General features: G+C 44.5%; 2 protein-coding genes across 16 annotated transcripts in view; both read right to left on the minus strand.

Annotated features, from left to right (window-relative positions):
• The window catches only part of BRPF1 (bromodomain and PHD finger containing 1), a 31,378-nt gene extending 28,117 nt beyond the window's left edge, over nucleotides 1–3,261 (minus strand). For 8 of the 11 annotated variants that reach the window (XM_087883805.1, XM_087883804.1, XM_087883807.1 and 5 more), the window contains exon 1: nucleotides 2,290–3,261. The gene's annotated coding sequence lies outside the window, so the exon portion shown is untranslated. Of the gene's footprint in view, nucleotides 1–1,002; nucleotides 1,137–2,289 lie in introns of those variants that run through there. The other 3 variants (XM_087883803.1, XM_087883801.1, XM_087883800.1) reach the window with 1 other exon arrangement.
• A 10,740-nt stretch (nucleotides 3,262–14,001) lies between these two features.
• CPNE9 (copine family member 9) overlaps nucleotides 14,002–21,974 on the minus strand; it is a 70,243-nt gene continuing 62,270 nt past the window's right edge. For all 5 annotated transcript variants that reach the window (XM_034431752.3, XM_087883812.1, XM_087883811.1 and 2 more), the window contains 5 exons: nucleotides 20,294–20,421; nucleotides 18,555–18,657; nucleotides 17,439–17,496; nucleotides 16,848–16,921; nucleotides 14,002–14,552 (listed from right to left, as the gene is read on the minus strand). In XM_034431752.3, coding sequence (XP_034287643.1) covers nucleotides 14,400–14,552; nucleotides 16,848–16,921; nucleotides 17,439–17,496; nucleotides 18,555–18,657; nucleotides 20,294–20,421 — 516 coding nt within the window. In that variant the 3' untranslated portion in view covers nucleotides 14,002–14,399. The remainder of the gene's footprint in view (nucleotides 14,553–16,847; nucleotides 16,922–17,438; nucleotides 17,497–18,554; nucleotides 18,658–20,293; nucleotides 20,422–21,974) is intronic.

The raw sequence follows: 21,974 nt of genomic DNA on the forward strand, positions 1-21,974 counted from the left end.
GCACCATGTTATTTGTGCTGAATTAAACAACATTATGAGAAATGATTCCAGGAAAGATTTCCCCAATGCCGACATGTTTTAGAGGAAGCATTTCATTTGCCGTTTTTCTTCTATTTGTTTTTATGCTGGAGCTTTACTGGCTTTATTGAGACGGCTGAAGCTAACACTCTTATATTATTAACGATGTTCTGTCTTTTTAATTCCAAGCCTCTGGGAGACTCTGGGACACTCTGATCGTTTTCACAAGTGAGGAGGAAGGAAAGAGGCTCCCGGCCCTGTCCCAAGCATACCTTGCTCTCTCACACTGCTTTCTTCATCCCACAGGGAGCTATTTGGCTAGGCAGGGAACAGGAATTAAGGAGGATGCATGGTGGGAGGATGAATCAATCAATCACTTCATAATTCTGTTATATATATACCAATACCCAGCCTGGAGCAAACCCAATGGTCACTTAAAAGGGGACAGGTACTACTAGTGGGCATTTAAAAGAAGAGGGGTAGTACTAATGTTATTCTGATGCCATTGCCATGCCACCCCATTACCTTGAGGAGAAATCCCACTAATCTCATCATGCTGATTCCTGTCCTTCTGTCATTGCCCCAAGGAAAGGAATTGACTGAAGACAATCTGTCAGCATGCTAAGGAGGATTCCCCTTTACTGACACTTCTTGCTAATCCCATGTTTTCCCTCCTGACTCTGGCACTCACTGTAGTGGAAATGGCTCACCCATTGCACGGTTAACCACAGCTATGCACAAGGTAGAAAGAGACGGAGAAAGGGGGGTGGGGGAATGGGAAGGTGAAGTGGAGGAATGCCAACAATTGGTACTCCTTCTGACAGTTCACTCTTTCTCTGCAATCTCGCTAGCAGCAGGGAAAAAATGACAGTTAAGGCAGAGGATGTCAAGGCAACCCTCCTGGCAGCTGGGATAAGCAGGAGAAAATATTAAAGAGGGTGCAAAGAACAACAATCAACCCACAGCCTATGTCAGTTCACGCACCGTCTTCCTAACGCCGCCCGGCACCTCTCTTTCGCCACCCGAGTTGAGGCTGAAGGAAAAACCTTTCCGCTGTCTTCCCATCCCACCTGCAGCTTTAAAAGGGGGAGGGGAACAACTAACAGACAAGCGAGCTGTCAAAACTCAGGCTCACGCTTTTATGCTTTGTTTTTTTTTTTTCTTTTTCATTTCGAGAGAAATCATGCAGAGGAGGGAGGGGGGGAAGGGAAAAAAAAGCACGAGAGAGAGAGAGAAAAAGACAAGAGATTGTACACCAGCTAGAGAGAGAGAGAGAGACCATCCTTCCTTTAAGCGGGTTTTGCAGCACCCCATGTTGTATGGCCTGTGCTAAAAAGTTTCTTTGGGGGGGGGGTGTTGTCTACAGCAGCCTTTCCCCGCCAACCCAACCCAAGAGGCACGTGGGGCTCTCCCTCAAAAGAGGGGGAAGAAGAATGGTAAAAAGTTTTGAGGTCCTGTCTGTCTAAACAGTCAGGCTTTGGCCAGAGGGAGTTTGGCATCGCGGGCGGGCTGAGATCCCACCGTCCGTCCGTCCCCCTTAGAGCAGTGTTTCTCAACCTTGGTAGCTTGAAGATGGGTGGACTTCAACTCCCAGAATCCCCCAGCCAGCTCTGCTGGCTGGGGGATTCTGGGAGTTGAAGTCCACCCATCTTCAAGCTACCAAGGTTGAGAAACACTGTCCTAGAGAGGCTACCTTCCCACCCGCCACTCCACACCTGGAGGGAAAGGGGGGGGCGCAGAGGGTTTCCCCACCACAGGCTGCTTCCCTTCCAACCTCGCTCGCCCCCATATTGTGAAGCGACGAAGCTGCAGATTTTGAGGGGGGAGTAGGAGAGGGAAAGGAAAGGAAAAGGAGGCTGTCACGCTAACCCCGAAGCGGCCCTCCGCCTTCCCGCCTCCCGCGGCAAACCCCCCCCTCTCCGCACGTGCAGCGGCCGAGCGGGGCTCCGAGGGGGGGGAAAGAAGAAGAGCCGTGCCAACAGCCTCTACCCCCCCCCCGCCGCCACCTGCCGCCTCTCTTAACGGGCATTTATTCCCAACCGGCCTTGCCCCGCCCCACCCCGCTCGCGCAGCCTCGGGGCGGTTGGAGAGGGGGGGGGGAGGAGGGAGGAGGAGAGGGGGAAGGGCTGCCTGTCCTTTTCCAGGAAGGGAAGAAGCCGCTTTCGGGGGGGGGGTTGTGGGGGGGAAGCTCTCCAGGGCCGTTGTCGCTCCTGCCGCCCGGACGGCGCCTCGCTCAGCCTCCCAACCCCTCCGCGCGCGCGGGTCACTCACCGAGCTCGCCTCAAGCCCCGGGCCGGTTGAGGCGCGGCGGCTGCAGGGCGACTCCCGCGTCGGAGGGGCCCATGGGCCCAACCCCGGCCCCGGACAATGGAGGTTGAAAGCTCCGGCGGCGGCAGTAACAGCAGAAGCGGCGGCGGCTCCTGCGCGGGGAGGCCGCTGGGTAAAGCGGCGCCCTGGCAACCGCACTTTCGCCACGAGACACGGCTCTTCGAAAAAAACAAACGCCCCCCACACACCGCCACCGCCACCCTAATCCCGGCCTCGATTTGGCCGGCTCGCTTTCTACAAAAGCCGCTCCGGGGCGAGGAAGCGACCCGCGAAAGCAAAAGCGGCCGGGGATGTCCAAGGAGCGAATCTGCCGCTGCGGATCGCCAGGCTTTGCGCGCTGGTTCGAGAGCTGGGAAAGAGGCGCTTGCCGCGTCCTCGCGAGCTGGAGCTCTGCCCGGTGTCGGGAGTCAAGTTGCTGGAGTGGAAGGCTTGAAGAGGAGGAGGAGGAGGAGGGTGGTAGTAGTAATTGGGTTGCAGCGTGGCGGGGGACCTTCTCCCTCGAGAAGCCGTGTGTGTGTGTGTGTGCAGGTCGGTTGCCGTTCATGTGTGTGTGTGTGTAGGTCGGTTGTCGGTTCTCGTGTGTGTGTGTGTGTGTGTAGGTCGGTTGCCATTCGTGTGTGTGTGTGTAGGTCGGTTGTCGGTTCTCGTGTGTGTGTGTGTGTGTGTAGGTCGGTTGCCGTTCATGTGTGTGTGTGTAGGTCGGTTGTCGGTTCTCGTGTGTGTGTGTGTGTGTGTAGGTCGGTTGCCATTCGTGTGTGTGTGTGTGCAGGTCGGTTGCCAGTTTGTGTGTGTGCAGGTCGGTTGCCGTTTGTGTGTGTGTGTGTGTGTGTGTGTGTGTCGGTTGCCAGTTTGTGTGTGTGCAGGTCGGTTGCCAGTTTGTGTGTGTGTGTGTGTGTGTAGGTCGGTTGCCAGTTTGTGTGTGTGCAGGTCGGTTGCCGTTTGTGTGTGTGTGTGTGTCGGTTGCCAGTTTGTGTGTGTGCAGGTCGGTTGCCGGTTTATATGTGTGTGTGTGTGTGTGTGTATGTAGGTCGGTTGCCGGTTTGTGTGTGTGGATGTCAGTTGCCAGTCATGATCCTCCCCCCAGAGGAAACTGGGCTCCGATACAGAAAAGGAGTCAGGTAGAAAAAAAAATTCGATGTGCGATGGGAAACCAACTTCCCTTTATTCAACTTCCCTTTATTTTTGGATCGCGCTGATGAAAAGTGGGATTTGACTTCCAGAGAAAGACGAGAGAGAGAGAGAAAAAAGAAAACCTGCTTTGATGCACGCCTTAAGTGCCTTCAAAGCATTTCGTATCCACCGGGCCCCTGTCATTTATTATCCTGTAGTTCATGCACAGAAATATAAGATTTCCTGGAGATTTACAGAATTGTGAGAAGTGTGGGGGAGGGGGGTGTTACCCTAGTTGGTTCTGTTGAGAGCAGTAAAATACAATAATTTTTTTTGGCAGAATGATACATTAAACAAACTAAGAGTTACGTGTGTCCCTGTTCTCCAAACAGTTTAGAGATGTTTCTACTTGTATTGGTATTTTACCTGGCAGAAAACAGAGATGACCTTTAACCACAACTTTAATGAAGGCCTGACTTAAAAGCATACTTAATACCTGTCAATAGTAGCTTGCAAAATATTGTGAACTTCACAAGAAATCAAAAGACAGAATAGTGAGAAACAGAGGGATAGTCTATGTTGGTTTCTAATTTAATACAGGTAGGCATATTTTGCCAAGTGATCAGGTGCCCAGGCAGTTGCTTCTTTTGGATCCAGAGACAATGAACACTGCAGTAAATAAAAGGATTTTAAGCTTTATTGTTAGCTCAAGCAAACAAATTTAAAAGGATAACAAAAAGCATACATACTAAGCAAGATAACAGCTGACTCTCTTACAGGCTGCCAGGAGCTCCTTAATAACAATAGCAGAGATATCCCAAGGGCAGCCAATTTTCACAGTACCTAATGTTGGTTCCCTGCATTAGTTCCTCATTAATAACAAACCCGCAGTTTTTATCAAAACCTGACACCATGATTTCATGTTCCTGCTATGTTGAGACTGCAAGCCGTGAATTTAACTGGATGGCACCTGACTCTGGGATGGGAATTGAAAGACTTTTGGGTGGGTAGGAAACTTTGAAGATATATGGAAATAATCTTCCCACCTACCCCTTCTCCTTTTGTTCAGCAAGCTAGAATGAAAACCAAGCAGACTACCGGTAGCTAGCCCAGAATGAACTTGAAACTTCTAGACTTTTCTTAATATAAAGGTGAAATCAAAATATGTCACCAAACTGGTTGAAATAACCGTGGTCTTCCATATTGTCACTACAATGTAATGCCCCAATGGATAGCTGTTTGAAAGCAGTTGTGGAGTCCCCTGATCCAAAAGTGAAATGCTGCCAGTTTGGCCCAATTCGGCAGAACCAGTAGCGATGGCAGTGGGTGGTTTGGAGAACTGGTAGCGACGGCGGCGCAAGGCTCCGCCCACCCACCCGGTCGTAAAAAGGCTGTTTTTTACCCTCTGCACATGCGCAGAAGGGTTTGTGCATGTGCAGTGGGTCCCCGCGCTCACACTTCTGAACCAATAGGGAAGTAGATTTCAACCCTGCCCTGATCTATAAGGCACAGTAAGCACATGAAATCTGGTCCACAGCTTGTAGACTTGCAGGAAGTTGTGGAAAATAGAATAGAATAGGGATAGAATAGAATAGAACAGAACAGAATAGAATAGAACAGAACAGAACAGAACAGAACAGAACTCTTTATTGACCAAGTGTGATTGGACACACAAGGAATTTGTCTTGGTGCATACGCTCTCAGAGTACATAAAAAAAGAATGGAAGGAAAGTTACCTTGCTCATGCTTCAAAGACTGCCTTATATTTACTGCCAATATTAAATCTCCTTGCATTCATCCCTCCAAAGCAGTGCCTCTCAACCTTGGCAACTTGAAAATGTGTGGACTTCAGTTTGCAGAATTCCCTGGCCAGCATGACCATGTGAAGTCCATATGTCTTCAAACTGCCAAGGTTGAGGAAAAACTGCTCCAAAGTATTGCAAGTAGGGTGGATTTTTAGTTTATTCTCTTCATGCAGTAAAGTGGTACCTTCTCAACGATAGCTGTTTTTAGAGTAGCAGTCCTATGAAAGCCTTTTAAAAGTTGAACGACAAAAAAGGTAGATCAAACAGTAGTTTAATTCCAATTATTCTGCAAGAATGAAAATGAAATATCCAGGTGTTATAATGATACACTTGAAATTGTAACACTATCTAACTGGTTTTTAATTTGCATATTTTATTTTATTAAATCAGTCGTTAATGCATACCATTTAATTTTTGTATTGTCCTTTTTCAATTATAAATTAATTAGAACAAGTGCCAAGAAAAATAAAAGTCACACATTAATCCTGTTATTTGAAGAAATCTGAGCTATTTCAGGTTCTCCAGTGGTTTTTTTTAGTTATTAAATTTTGGCTTATAATATGTTGGATATTTAAAACAAATACAGCATGAATGATAACTTGACCTTCTACTGTGAGAATTTTTGTCACATGGCTGTAGGGATGCTGAGATGGTCGGAAGCACGAAAACTGGTCATAAGTAACTTTTTTTAGCACCGTTATAACTTCAAATGGTTACTAAATGAATGATTGTAACAGTATGAAGTCTTCTGTGCATCCAGACCTTGTGAAATAAATATATAGTTATCCCTTTGTTCCTTTGTTAGACTTACAAGGTTAATTCTGAGTTTGGAGGAATAGATGGTTTTGATACTGTTACAATTTGGCATGAACCAAACAGTTTCTGTGATTCTGAAATGGATAGTAACAGTCCATATTATTTGTTGGGTAGTTTTGGTCTCTCATTATGAAGTTTAAGAGCATGGTGGCTCACCTGGTTACAACTCAAGGTTGACAATCAACAAGCCTACGTTCGAGACCCGAGTGATGCTGTGTGATGGGGCGAGCCCCCGTCATTTGCTCCACTTCTGACATGAATGTGAATGCAATGATGAAGCTGAATCTGTCACACATGGAGCATCACATTTGTAGCTTATAGTTATTATCCTGTACCAATTGTCAAAGTTTAATTCCATGATATATACTCAGTGTTCCCGTGGGTGATTACCTTGATAGGAATATGGTATGGCATTGAAGATCTTTCAGGGGTGAGTATAATTTATTACATTACCCAATTGTAGTCCCATTAAAAAAGGCAGTAACTATAATCTCTTTAAAATCCAGTTTTAAATGTATTGGAAACAAAGCTTCCAAAAGATGGCACTCTAACTTTGGCCATCCCTATCAACTTTTGCAGCTACAGCTGGGAATTGGAGAAGGCTCCCCAAAGCAAGAACAGGGCAATTGCACCTTGATTTTCTGTTGCTGGCTTTTAATTAACACGACATCTTTGGAGACTTTTCAAGCAAAAGTCATTACACACCGGAGATTTAATGGAACAGCTACTAAGGAAACATCTCTCTGCCGTAAGCAGTGAAAAGGAATGAAACTTGGTAGGATTACAGATGATCATTTCCACTGTGAAGTTGTTGTGAATGGAATCCAGGGTCTAAATAAAGAAGGCACCAAGAAAGAAGAATATTTGTAGCTCGGGCTTGAAATGAGGGGTCCTTGGTGCTGTCTGAACTTGGTTGTTTTCTTGCAGACATTTCACTACCCAAACTAGGTAACATCATCAGTGCTAACATCTGAGCCATGCTGGCTCAGGAATTCTGGGAATTGAAGTCCACAGTTCATAAAGTTACCATAGTTTCCCACCCCTGCTCTTGGTTGATTGCAAGCAGGCAATGGAGTCGGGCTGTGAAATTAGGCTGAAGTTGCCGTAACTAAAGATGAAGCAAATTCAAATACGTAGAAGACAAAAAAAACCAGGAATCTTGTCTAAAAGATCCCTTTGGGGGAAGTAAATAAGAAAACAAGTCCTTAAGAAAACAAAGGGGGGGAAAACTCAGAACTGATGAAGCTTCTTGAATGAGAAGCGAAACATCTTCAAGGAAAAAAACAATCCAGATGATGGTAGCTCCCCCCTCAGCCCCGCCTCCCCCCCCACCTCTATATGCTTCAGTTTACTCTTACTTGAACTGAACCACATTTGCCATTTGGCTGACCATTCACTCCAAAGAGGTCTTTCCTTAGCTCTTCGCAATCACGTTGTTTTTACTTACTGTGAATAACATGATATTGGCCAGTCCAAGATAAAATCATTTTTGAACCAGTTAAAAGGCACCAATCCCAGCACAGATCCTTAATGATCACATCTTCCTACCTTTTGCCAAGAATGTTGCCCATTTGCCCATGTAGATGCCTGACTAGGTGGCTCAGTGGCTAAGACACTGAGCTTGTCGATCAGAAAGGTCAGCAGTTCGGCGGTTCGAATCCCTAGTACAGGTCTCCTGTGTGAGCAGGGGGTTGGACTAGATGACCTCCAAGGTCCCTTCCAACTCTTACTATTTGTTCTACTCTCTGCATTCTGGTTTTTAATCAATTGGTGTTATGCCTTTGGAGAGCCTATTTGGTGTAGTGATTAGGGCATCAGGCCAGGAGATTGTGAGTCCTAGTCCCACTTTAGACATGAAGCCAGCTGGGTGAGCTTGGCCTAGTCTCTCTCTCAGCCCTAAGAGGCAGGACAAAGCACTTCCAAAAACATTTACCAATAAAACTGCAGGGACTTGCCAGGAGTCAACACTGACTTGGAGGCAGGGAAAAAAATACATCTTTTCGGGGAACTCTTGCGTTGTCAAGATGTAACAAGTTGCCATACAAATGGTGTTTCTCTCCTTCCTCTGCATCCGAGATTGAAACGTAGATTAGATCTTTGTAGTACCGAGCAGGTGGCTTCCGAATTGAGATTATGGCATCATTTTTAGGGTTTCATTCAAGCCCTGATTTTGGCATATGTGTTTTAACAATTGCTACTCTATTTCTCCTATAATATTGTCTTCAGTAGAGGATCTAATGCAGATCTAATGCATGTGAAATGACCCATTTCAGTTTGCTGATGGACAATCTTGATGCCTCTGCTCCAACAAGAGCAATTTTGCTTTAGTTTTGGTTCTGACATGTCAAGTATGCATAGCGTACATATATTTGCAGCACTGAACTTTCTAGTTGTCTCTGGACAGATCAGCAACAAGACATGATTTCAGACTGTTACCCCCAAGGTCAGTGATCAAAATTTAGATGCTTGGCAACTGACTCATATTTATGACGGTTTTAGTGTCCCGGGGTCATGGAATCATGTTTTGCGACCTTCTGACAAACGAAGACAATGGGGAAGACAAGTTCACTTAACAACCCTGTCACTAATTTAACAAGTGCAGTGATGCATTTAAGAACTCTGTCAAGGAGCCCTGGTGGCGCAGCAGACTAAAGCACTGTTATTAACATCAGCTGCCTGCAATTACTGCAAGTTCAAATCTCACCAGGCTCAAGGTTGACTCAGCCTTCCATCCTTTCTAAGGTAGGTAAAATGAGGACCTGGATTGTGGGGGCAATAAGCTGACTTTGTATAAAAGTATACAAAAGTATGAAGGCTATTGTTTAACGCATTGTAAGCCGCCCTGAGTCTCCGGAGAAGGGTGGCATATAAATCAAATAAAAAAAAAAAAAAGGAAGATCATAAAATGGGGCAAAGCTCACTTAATAAAGGTCTCGCTTTTGCTCTAAAAAAGCGAGACCTTTGTTAAGTGAGCTTTGCCCCATTTTATGATCTTCCTTTTTTTTTTTTTTTTTTTAGTCGAGGACTATCCGTATAGACATGTTTTTATAAACTAAATATTTAGTTTGTGGATTTGTGAATTCTTATACAGTAATCTCTCTCAGTATTTCTCAATCTTAATGACTTGAAGAAGTGTGGACTTCAGCTCCCAGAATTCCTTCTCCAGCTGGCTAGGAAATTCTGGGAGTTGAAGTCCGCACATCTTCAAGTTGAGAAGTTGCTCTATCTTAAAGTTGGACATATTATTTGACAAAAGAGAGCTGAGATACAAGAGCTCCTGCGAGTTTAGATAGATGATTAAATATACCTTGCAGGAAGGAAAGCATGAATGCTGAGTGATGCTGAGTTGAAGAAGATCCCTTCTTTGTTAATTAGACTGCATAACGCTTCCTGATTTTGGTAGCTGTGTAATACACATGACTATCCTATGAGCGTACAGCACAGATGGCACAGATTTTATTTTGCTATTGCAAAGACCTGTTTGTTCCTTATAAACTAGCTTGGGACTCTCTGTTAAGCAGCATTAGCTTACAATCACTGCAATATACACTTGGCTTAAAGTTATTTATCCATTTTCTTTAGTAGTGATCTCATTCTCCAGCTATTATCTGCTTCTCTTTTCCTGCGTTCTCCATTGTTATATAAAGGCATTAGCTATTCCTCCACTGTTTATGATTCAGGAATTTGAGCATAGAGCAAACGAACACATTTGGGTAAGAAAACAGAGAAGAAATATAAAAGACATTATGGTGGATATGTTAAAAATTGGCACATTAGGCAGAAGATCTGGATAATAGCACAAAGGACAGGATATGTAAAAAGGATCTGTGTAGACTTCTCGATCACAAGTGAAACCATAAGCCAATGGGATGAGGCTGCCCCCCCCAAAAGAAAATGCACATAAGTCCTTGACTTATGACCACAACTGAGGCTAAAACTTCTGTTGCTAAGTGAGATACTTGTTAAGTGAATTTATTCCTTGCCACAGTTGTTAAGTGGATCATTTCATTTGTTAAGTTAGTAATACGGTTGTTAAGTGAATCTGGCTTCCCCATTGACTTTGCTTGTCAGAAGGTCGCAAAAGATGATTGGATGATCTCCCCCAGACACTACAACTGTCATAAATATGAGTTAGTTGCCAAGCATCCGAATTTTGATCACACGAACATGGGATGCTGCCATGGTCATAAGTATGAAAAATAGTCATAAGTCACCTTTTTTTTAGTGGCATTGTAATTTTCAACGGTCACTAAATGAACTTTTGTAATTTGAGGACCATCTGTACTGGTTTTGATTCTCATTTCACTAAATATGAATTAATTTTAATTCCACCTCCCGCCTCCAACTTACTGTCACATTAAATATTAGAACAGCAAATTATTAATCCTACGGTAGATGGATTGGAAGGTCAGGGAAGTATGCCAGGGAAGATTTGAGAAAGAGGGACAAGAGATGGAGGAGAATAAATGAGAAGGCAAATAAGAGACTTAATCCCCAGATCTTCTGCCTGGCCATCAGCTATGTGCCCCTATTACTGCCCCCAAACCAGCAATTGCTTATCTGTTCTAAGGTAACCCAGGAACAGAGGCCCTTCCTCTACATTCACTGGAGCTCTTTGGACAAAAATGACGACATAGTAGCATCAAGTCAAGGTTGAGACAGCAGCCCAGCTTAGTTAGTCCTCCTGCCTCTAGCGAATGAGCTGAGGCAAACCTCCTGCCAGCTGCTTCTGTGGCAGGTCCAGGAACGCTGTGCTCTCTTTTCAGAAAAAGAAGAACTAAAGTAGGCCACCCACCCCACAGAAGCGGGAATTCTCTCTCCCCATCTGCTTGCTAGTTTCAAGCAGTTGAACCTCACGGGCCACGTGATAAATAGTTATCCCTAGTGGAGTGTCCCAAGGACTCGAAAAAAATGTATCATGGGTTAAAAGAAACAGCTTGTATGTCTCCAAGCATTTGACCAGCTGAAATGGTCGTTCTGGACCTGAGCTGGAAAAAAGAAGGTATATGCATACAGTACACACACACACACACACACACACACACACACAGAGGACTAAGAAATGAGTGCACTTTAGCCAGGCCATTTTTGGTTCTTTAAGAACAATGAGTCCCTCCTGGAGCAGGCATGGGGAACCATGGCCCTTTTATGACTTGTGGACTTCAACTCCGGGAGTTGAAGTCCACAAGTCATAAAAGGACCGTGGAATTCTGGGAGTTGAAGTCCACAAGTCATAAAAGGACCATGGAATTCTGGGAGTTGAAGGACTCAGGAATGCTGGGAGTTGAAATCCACAAGTCATAAAAGGATCGTGGAATTCTGGGAGTTGAAGGACTTGGGAATTCTGGGAGTTGAAGTCCACAAGTCATAAAAGGACCGTGGAATTCTGGGAGTTGAAGGACTTGGGAATTCTGGGAGTTGAAGTCCACAAGTCATAAAAGGACCATGGGATTCTGGATGTTGAAGGACTCGGGAACTGTGGGAGTTGAAATCCACAAGTCATAAAAGGGCCCTGGTTCCCCACCCCTGATCCTGGAACAATTTGGACAGACAAAAAGAAAGTATGTAAAAGGAATGGGGGTGACAGAGAATAGAGAAAAAACAGTAGTTCTCATGACTGACATTGCAATAGCCCTTTCCCAGGATGCTTACAAACCAGTTATGATGGCTAAATCCCTTCTTCTCGTCACGTGACCGTATGTTGGACCATTTATGGCTGTTTGCAGTGTCCTGCAGTCATGTGATGTTTTACGTCAGTTTTGCCAAAAACTTGGCCTTCCCCAGAGAGAAACATTGGTTCATTTTGCAACTGTGGAATTAATTTAATGCTCATTTTACAACTGGTGGTTTTTCGCTTAATGATCGCTGCCGCAAAGGCTGTAAAATCCAGTCGGTCATTTGGGGGACCTGTTTTACAATCGCTACAACTCATCATCATGATGGGCATTACAGTCATAAATTGAGGACTACCTTTATTCCTTGCCTACAACTCTGATCCCAGTCTCACTAAGCTGGCCATTTCAAATTAGAGGGAAAAGTGGAAACCAAATGAGGACACCAGACTGAATTATAATCACTAGAGACAAGGCGGTCAGAATGTCAAGTGTCAGCGTCTCAGCACTGACATAGAAAAGGGAGGATGAAGCCTGAACTTTTGCCTGCTAAATCCCTTTGAAGATTCGGTCTCCTCGGAGATGAGGAGGGGGGAAACATTCCTGTGAACTGACAGGAAAAGGAATCAGGAGACTGACTTGGAAGATAGCCAATGAGAAGCAGAGAATTGGGGATCGGAAAGGGAGGGATTGGGGGGCAAAGGTCAGTATTGACCGCAAAGAGTCAGGATCCGGTTGCTGTGCTCGAATAAAGAGAAAATTTTCTTAAAGATCAGCAGTTTGGAAGTTCATTTATTTTGAGATAGCATCGAAACCTGAGATCAAGTCTGTATAACTCCTTTTATGGATTTTGATGAGCACTTTCAAATGTTCCTCTCCTGAGCCTTTTGCTAACCTAAGAATTTATTACTTGGACCTCATTCACCCAATTCCTGCTAACTCTGCTTGCTGGAAAATCCCAAATGTTTCCCTCCAACCTTTCAAAGAATTTCGCCTCCAACTTCTCCCTTCCATTCTATCCAAACATATTTCAGGTCATAGCCTTTTTCTAAGATGTTGACGTTGGATTGTCTCCCTGAGGAAATGCTCCCACTGATGGAAAAAGTCCCCGTCTTCTGCTAGAAAAACAAAAACAAAAAGGAAGTAGCAACCTAAGTTAGAATTGGTAAGGAAAAAAGCAAGAAAATTTCTGTGCCAGGTACTAGTGTAAATTTATGTTAGCTTTCCCTTGATTTAATTCCATGTTGTAACTTCTTGCCCAGAAGTGTCCGCATCCCATTATTTTCTCAGATTAGCAATGCATGTGGCTGCAGCAGACTGGCAACTTGCAATGAATAAAAGATGTCTGAAAACTACCGCTGTGTTAAATGTAAGTAGGGGTGGACAGAGAAATCCTCTCTCTTGAACACATCCTCCCCCCCCATCTTGTCTGGGACGCCTAGTAACAGGAACTCAACACTGACCAAACACAACAGAATAACAAGAGTTGGAAGGGACCTTGGAGGTCTTCTAGTCCAACCCCGTTCAAGCAGGAGACCCTATGCCATTCCAGACAAATGGCTGTCCAGTCTCTTCTTAAAAGCCTCCACCCAGTGTGGGGAGCACCCACACCTTCTGGAGGAAAGGTTCTACTGATTACTTGTTCTCACTTAGGAAATTTCTCCTTTGTTCTAGATTGCTTCGCTCCTTGATTAGTTTCCATCCATTGTTTCTTGTCCTGCCTTCTGGTGCTTTGGAGAATAGGTTAACACCCCCCCTTTCCTTGTGGCAAAATATTGGGACACTGCTAACGTGTCACCCCTTATCCTTCTTTTCATTAGACTAAGGGTAAATGGAAAGGTTCCCCTCACACATATGTGCTAGTTGTTCCCGACTCTAGGGGGCAGTGCTCACCTCTGTTTCAAAGCCGAAGAGCCAGCGCTGTCCAAAGACATCTCCGTGATCGTGTGGATGGCATGACTAAACGCCAAAGGCGCACAGAACGCTGTTACCTTCCCACCAAAGGTGGACCCCATTTTTCTACTTGCATTTTTTGGTGTGCTTTCGAACTGCTAGGTTGGCAGAAGCTGGGACGAGTAACAGGAGCTCACCCCATTATGCAGCACTAGGGATTCAAACCGCTGAACTGCCGACCTTTTGATCGACAAGCTCAGCGTCTTACCCGCTGAGCCACCACGTCCCTTTCACTAGACTAGACGTACTCAATTCCTGCAACCGTTCTTTATATATTTTAGCCTCCAGCCCCCTAATAATTTTCATTGCTCTTTTCGGCCCTCTTTCCAGAATAAAATAGAATAAAATAGCCATATGAGAACCTGGGACCAAGGATACTTTATTGTCAACAACCAGGCAGAAAGAGGGCTCCATGGCACCTTACTATACAAACTGGTCTTGAAGTAAACACAGCTCCAGGATCCCCAGCATGCTGCTGCCCCTTCTGAACTTCCTGTTTTGAGGCTCTTGCTGGGAATCATCTCCTTGATATCCTGGGTGGAGCCACGCTTTTTGTGCTGGTGTCTCATCTGGTGGGTGAAGCGTGGCATTCATATCCTGCCCACTTCCTGGTAGTGAACTTCCTGTCCCCCCCCTGATCTAGCCAGTTCTGAATGAAAGAGAGGAAAGAGCCCCTCTTGCCTAGGTGGAAAGCATCTTCCCAGTCCCAGCTGGAGCAGAATTATCTGAATGGCTTCAGACTGTGGAGAAGACAGAGCTACTGTGGTCTAGCAGAAAGAGGTTTGATGTCTCGGGTCTTCATATATGAAAGCAGCTGCTCTGGGATTTCGGCTAGGACATCTTTCGCCAGGCGTGCCATGCTTAAAATGTGGTTGCCAGAGTGGTCTACGTAGTCTCGGAAGGGCACAAACTGTAACAGCAGGAAAGACACAAAAAGGCAATGGGTACCAAATTAGACTCCCAAGTCTGGTGCAGTCTTGTTGGCTATCATTAGCAACAGAAGAAGGAAAGTTTCATATTTCCCAACTCAGTTTACCTGAGCAAAGATATGAGGGCTGAATAACCACCCATATTACATAGCAATAGCATTTAGGCTTATATACCACCCCATAGCACTTTATAGCACTTTCTGGGCAGTTAATAATGTAGGAACATTATTTGCATATTGCCCATAACAATCCGGGCCTTCATTTTACCGACCTTGAAAGGCTGAGTCAACCTTGAGCCTTGTCAGGATCGAACTCCAGACTGTGGGCAGAGTTTGCCTACACTACTGCACTTTAACCGCTGCGCCACCAGTACCCATTTCTGTTGCCCTAGAAATATGTAGGTCCACTCTATCATATTGCCAATATTTTTATTTTATTTTCTTATGCCCACTGGCAATTCAAGTCCGTAAAACAAACACTGAGATTGATCATAGCTCATCTGTATAAGTTTTGCAAGAAGCTAAGATGCTCAAATAAGTACGCTATTTTCCAGACTTAATTCTTTTTTAATTCCCAAATCCCAGCCATGAACAGCAACCAAAATCCTGCTCTTTCTCTTGGACACATGAACTTTGCACACTATCCTTTGCACTGCAAGGATAAGTTAATATTGTAAAATGATATCAAAATAAATGCCATATTTTCAGGCTGACAATCTGATCTGGATGATAAAGTAAGGGTTGATGTCCAGTCCTCTAGCTCATGAAGGGGTACTTTGATCAGCACATAGTATTGTATAAAGCCACAGGCATAGATGATAATCATGGCAGACATTTTCATGCAAGTATGTAGAGAAGTGCTGATGGAAGTGCAAGAGGAAATGTGTTGGTTAGGACAAGGAAAACACACCCTTTCCAAAAACACCTTCTCATGGAATTGTGAAACAATAGACCCTGCCTGTTCAGCCATAAAATACTTAGAAGTTTAAGAAATTTTGATAACACTGGAAGAAATAGGAGTGAGCGTAGGTTGTCGGAAGTAGTAAGTAAGTAAGTAAGTTACTTGTCGGAAGCAAGACCATTATGAGATAAACCGATAAAAGGTAACTCACTAAAGGTAAATTACAGAATACAGAATAACAGAATTGGAAAGGACCTTGGAGGTCTTCTAGTCCAGCAGGAAACCCTATACTGTTTCAGATAAATGGCTGTCCAATTTCTTCTTAAAAACCTCCAGTGATGGAGCACCCACGACTTCTGAAGGCAAGTCATTCCATTGATTGATTGATTGTTCTAGCTGTCAGGAAATTTCTTCTTATTTCTAGGTTGGTTCTCTTCTTGATTAGTTTCCATCCATTCTTGTTCTGCATTCAGGTGCTTTGGAAAATAGGTTGACACTCAAAATATTGGAAGACTGCTATCGTGTCATCTCAGTCCTTCTCCTTTTTAGACATCATTGTCTTTGTAGTTATACCCAACCCCATATACCACCACACTAGTCAGTTATCTTGCTGTATCCAAATATGTAGGTATTTTAATTTATAGAGGTGTTGATAGGAGAGTTGCATCTCTGCCTTCTTTCATTTTGCTTTCACTGCTTCTGGTACCCTATGAAACTGTCAGGGTAATGAAGATTTAAAGCTGACCAGCTGCTGTAAGGCTGTGGACCAGGATGATGAACTGAGGATGAGTCAGCAGGGTTATTGCCACTTTAAGAAGCTATCTACATAAGGGAGGCCATTAGAAGGCGTCTCACTCTCCTCGTGTATCTCTCTCCTCGTCCTGTTCTATCTGCATTGTAGTTCTCCGTGTAGAGTTGAAGATTGCCTGGTTGCCTGGTATGTGCCTACCACGTGTATGTCTGTATATAGAAATCTTGTATATAAACCACTTTGTAATGACAAAACCTCTGTGTCCTGTATTTTGCTCCTGGATTGTCTCAAAATAGTAGTCACGCTGTAAACACACTGACAGAAACTATCCGTATTTCACCAGAATGATGTGCTGTTTTAAACAAATTTTGGGGAAAATGTTTCTCCTACAGAGGCAGATCAGAGTGAACATCCTCTAACAAAAGGCTCCATGAGGAGCATGGGGAAGGCTCTGTTGGGGGAATAGTTCTTGCAAAACTCTTGATGATCATTAGTTAGAAATCCTAACACCTCACTCCTTGCATAGATTGAAGCTGTTAAGAGAAACAAATCGGGAAGAGGACAATTCATCACAGAAACCTTCCTTTGACCCATTCTAACCAGCTGATTCTCAAAGAAGAGTTACCTGTACAATGTCTCTCTCAGCATAACGCCCCCTGGAAGAGACCCGTACTTCATCTCCATCCAGCTCTTCCATAGCTGAAGATAACAAACAAACAAAAGATCTGAACATTTGTTGCCGTCTTCCAGGAGAACTATTACTCTATACTGACCCGGCTGGAGAATAAATCTTAAGATCCTTATTTCTGCATTTTGCAAAGGGTCAGCAATAGGATAGGATAGGATACGATAGGATAGGATAATAGAGTAGAGTAGAGTAGAGTAGCAGAGTTGGAAGGGACCTTGGAGATCTTCTAGTCCAACCCCCTGCTTAGGCAGGAAACCCTATACCATTTCAGACAAACAATTGTCCAACCTCTTCTTAAAAACTTCCAGTGTTGGAGCATTCACAACTTCTGGAGGCAAGTTGTTCCACTGATTAACTGTTCTGCTATGAGGTTTTGCTTATGAGTGCAACCAGCCAAGGATTGGGGTGCCAGCCTTGATGTCTTGCCAACCTGCACTCCCCTCAAAACGTCCAATCCGCTCATTGGGTTTCTCAAGACTCAATTCTCTGATTGCTCAAAATTCATCTGAATGGGAATGGGACACTTACCCCCAAACTCAGCAGGGCCCACTCCCACGATGATGACAGACATGGGCAAGGAAGAAGCCTGCAGAATAGAAAGTTTATTGTCTCCACTGCAATTTATTCAGTTTACAGCACAGAAAATAACCTACAGCCTTCCAAAGTTTTGGAACTTCTATTCCCCATTTTCATGTGCCAAAATGCCATGATGGCTGGTAAAATCAAGGTAGGGGAAGACTCTCCTGGGAGTCCTCGACTTATAACCACAGCTGAACCCAAATTTCTGTTGTTAAGCGAGATAGCTGTTAACTGAGTTTTGCCCCATTTTACAACTTTTCTTGTCACAGTTGTTAAGTGAATCACTAAGATAGTAACGCGATAGTTAAGTGAATCCAGCTTCCCCATTGGCTTTGCTGGTCAGAAGGTCACGAAAGGCGATCACACAACCTCGGGACACTGCAACCATCATAAATATGAGCCAGTTGCCAAATATCCACATTTTGATCACAATTCAGTGGTGGGATTCAAAATTTTGTATTACCGGTTCTGTGGGTGTGGCTTGGTGGGCGTGGCATGGCTTGGTGGGCATGGCAGGGGAAGGATACTGTAAAATCTCCATTCCCACCCCACTCCAGAGGAAGGATACTATAAAGTCTCCATTCCCACCCCACTCCAGGAGGAAGGATATTGCAAAATCCCCATTTCCTCCCAATCAGCTGGGACTCGGGAGGCAGAGAATAGATGGGGCGGGGCTAGTCAGAGTGGTATTTACCGGTTCTCCAAACTACTCAAAATTTCCACTACCGGTTCTCCAGAACTGGTCAGAACCTGCTGAAACCCACCTCTGGATCACATGGCCATGGAGATGCTGCAATGGTTATAAGTGTGAAAATGGTTGCAAGTCGAGGACTACTTGTACTTTAAGTCATCTGTGGGCACCTTTCTTGATACCCACACTCACACGCAAACACACAATTGATGACAGTGCACTGTCCCTTAGATATTTTTCTGCGTGTGGGTGGCTCACACAGACTATTTAATGAGGATTCAGGGGTTTGGAGCTGGTAATGGTGCTTTTATGCCCCAAACCTTGACTTTATTCCTTTTCTTATTACCCGATGAGCTACACCAAGGCCGACTCACACTGACAATTGCTTCTTTAGTCTGCAGCATGTCGGAAATCACTCCATCGGTGATGATGAGAAGAACATAATACTGGGAGCCATCAGTGACCTGGGCAGCCAAACTGGGAAACAGAGAGAGAGAGAGAGACAGGAGAGTGATGGAGAACTCTGATTTCAGCACTTTGCTTCCCATAGCTTCCTTCAAAGTCCTGTCCACATTTCCCTTGTCAAAAAAAATTACAACGGCTGCCTTGTTAGTAAGCTACGAAAACGAGAAGCTGACTTAAGCTTTATTCGGAATCAGATTTGATACCTGTCAGTCCCAACTCTCATCAGTGCTCTGCATTTGGACGCCTTGCACCTCTTCTTTTGCAGGTTGGATCTGGGTTATTCTGCAGGCAAGGCTTAAGTTCTTCCCGCTGGGCCAACCTTCCTTCCTTCCTTCTTCTTTCTTTCACCTTCTTTACCGCTGCACAAATCTTGCATGGGCTGCTGCCTTAATAGGTCAAGCAATGCAGATTGCAGTTGCCCGAGACACACTGGATTATTTTGGCTCCCAGAAGCCTTGGCTTAAAGTGGCCAACTTGACTCTTTCATTTTATTTATTTATATCCCACCTTTATTATTTTTACAAATAACTCAAGGTGGCAAACACATCCAACACACCTTCCTCCTCCTATTTTCTCTAAAACAACAACCCCTGTGGGGTGAATTGGGCTGTGAGAGCTGGACAGGCCCAAGGTTCACCCAGCTGGCTTTCATGATTAAGGCAGAAATTGAACTAACAGCCTGGTGGCGCAGTGGACTAAACTGCTGTTAAAGTAGTATTTAGCTGCCAGCTGCCTGCAATTACTGCGAGTTCAATTCTCACCAGGCTCAAGGTTGACTCAGCCTTCCATCCTTCCGAGGTAGGTAAAATGAGGACCCGGATTGTGGGGGCAATAAGCTGACTTTGTATAAAAAAGAACACCGCTTAGGGGGCGCCAAAAAGCCCTACTAAGCAGGTCTATACAAAAATATGAAGGCTATTGCTTAAAAGCATTGTAAGCCGCCCTGAGTCTCCGGAGAAGGGCGGCATATAAATCAAACTAATAAATATAAATCAAACTAATAAACTCACAGTCTCCCACTTCCAAGCCTAGTGCCTTAACCACTAGACCAAATCATTCTTCAAGGTTTCTGAGAGATAAGAAGACCAACAGGTGGCTTCCAGTTGTGGCCTCTCCATTGCCGGCTCCTCCAGCAGCTGAATCAGAGGCGGAGGAGGAGGAGGTGTGAGAGTCAGGGCAACCTGAGAGCTCCGAGGGGGAAGAGGGAGTGGAGTTGGGAGAGAGAGAGAGAGAGAGACAGAGCCAGGGCTGTCTGTCAGTCCTCAGATGGAGAGTCAACAGCCCCCAGGTCTGGAGGTGGATGATGAGAAAGAGGAACAGCTGAGTCCAGTGCCTGACGCGCGGATGTGCGGAAGGCAGAGGAGAGGAGAGCAGTGGAAACTCGTGGGCCGATCCTTGGGAAGGAAGAGCCACCGCTGCTAGTGAAGCCCTACTCTAGCTTTGGGGATAAAAGGCAGGGGGCGGAGACGAATAGCAGACAACTATTCGTCTTCCAGCCAGCCGAACTTCTTAGCCTGCAGTGAGAGATAAACTTTTTGCTGTGGCTGCTGGCACTCCTAATTAAAGGAATCTCTGAGTTAACTTCAGAAGGTTTGTCATGTTTGGGGAAACTGGGTCAGAACACTTCCTCGTCTCCTCCCCCGCTTACCAGGCCACCTGGTTGATGACAGGTGCAAAGTTGGTGGGTCCGTAGAGCTGCACGGTACGTAGGCTTTGGAAATAGGATTCCAATACTCCTTCGATGCCCTCGCAGTTGGGATTGTCCGGGTTATTGTTCTAGGGAGACAATGGCACGGCTCAGCAATCTGGACAGTGCAGGCATGAGAGACTGTTCCCTGAACACTCAAAGGGCTCTAGAGCTGGGAATTCTGGGAGGGATGAAGAGCACTGTGTTGGGGAAGTCAATCCTTAAGCACTGATGGTGTTACCTAGTTTGGTAACAAAACATTTGCAAGAAAACGACCAAGCTCAAAGAGCAGCAAGGATCCCACACTGTCAGACTTCTCCGACGCAGGGAAATTAGAACTTTGGGTTTTCCTAGTGAAAGACTCATAGAAGTCTACCTGAGAAATGCTTTTGATTGTTTTGGCTGGTCTACATGAACTGAAGCACCAACTAAATGTATAAGCGGCTATGGGTTTGAAGACCAGAATTGATTGTATAATTTAATCCATAAACATTAAAGGGCAAGTGAGTGGGAATGTCCATGGTGTGTTTGTGTGTGTGTGTTTGTGTGTGCGTAGAAGTCAAGAGGTCAGCAGCGTCCATCAACGTGATCTTTTTTTGACCCAACCTGCAGATGCCCTTGAGTAGGGCTGACCTTGACATGTCCCTCAGAATAACATTTTAGAAAAGAAATATTAAAAGATATAGTATTTAATTCTCTGAATTGGAAACCTTTCTTATTAACTTCTAATCAATGATGTATGGCTATGATAATTTATTCAGCGGTAAAGAAATGCTAAAAGACCTTTCTAGCTCTAATGCTATTTCTAATGTCACCATCATGAGGTAATACAATTTAATATTATAATAGAATTTTAAATAAATTATTTCTGCGCACCACCATCAACTCCGTTAATAGAATGATGATGACCTCAGAGATTTTCTAAAATAACTTCTTAAAATTAGCATGATTTTAAGGTTATAAATTAGCATGACCTAAAGAATTATAAAATCGGTAAAATCCCCCGAAACAGCAGCACAGAATTATATATGCCATTGTACAGCTGTGCTTTTCTTTCTTTACCAATTATCCTTTGTAATCAACAAAGGTGAATTCTGGCTGCACTGTGAATGACAGAAGAGTTACCTACCAGGAACAGAGAAAATAATTTTAAAATAACTAGTTAAAAAGATAACGGGGGGCATAAATAGTGAAATGACCTCAGAGCCTAGGCACAATACAGTTAGTCTCTGGGTTATGACCATTCATTCAGTAACCATTGAAAGTTATGATGGGGCTGAAAAAATGACCGATCCTGGAAGTTTGGGGACTTGGCAACTGGTTCACTTTTACAATAATCACACTGTCAGCAATTCTGCCCATTATGGCTGCAATCTGGTTATAAAACAGGTTGGAATGTGACTGACCCTTTTTTTTGTGGTGGTTGTTAAGCAAACACAGTGGTCCTTAAGTAACCAATGGTTTGCTAAGGTGTGATTTTGGCGAAGCCTTCATAAAACGGTGACTGTGGGATGCTGCAAATGTCCATAAATGTAAGTGTTGTGAGCGCCTGAAGTTTGGTCATGTGGCTGCAGAGGGAGCTCAACTGTCAAATCTGAGTTATAACTCCCCTTATTTTGAGTCAGTTGTAACTTTGGACAGT

The sequence above is a fragment of the Pantherophis guttatus genome, chromosome 2 (genome assembly GCF_059756535.1).
Source record: "Pantherophis guttatus breed Tessera chromosome 2, ASM5975653v1, whole genome shotgun sequence".
Classification (NCBI taxonomy): Eukaryota; Metazoa; Chordata; class Lepidosauria; order Squamata; family Colubridae; genus Pantherophis; species Pantherophis guttatus.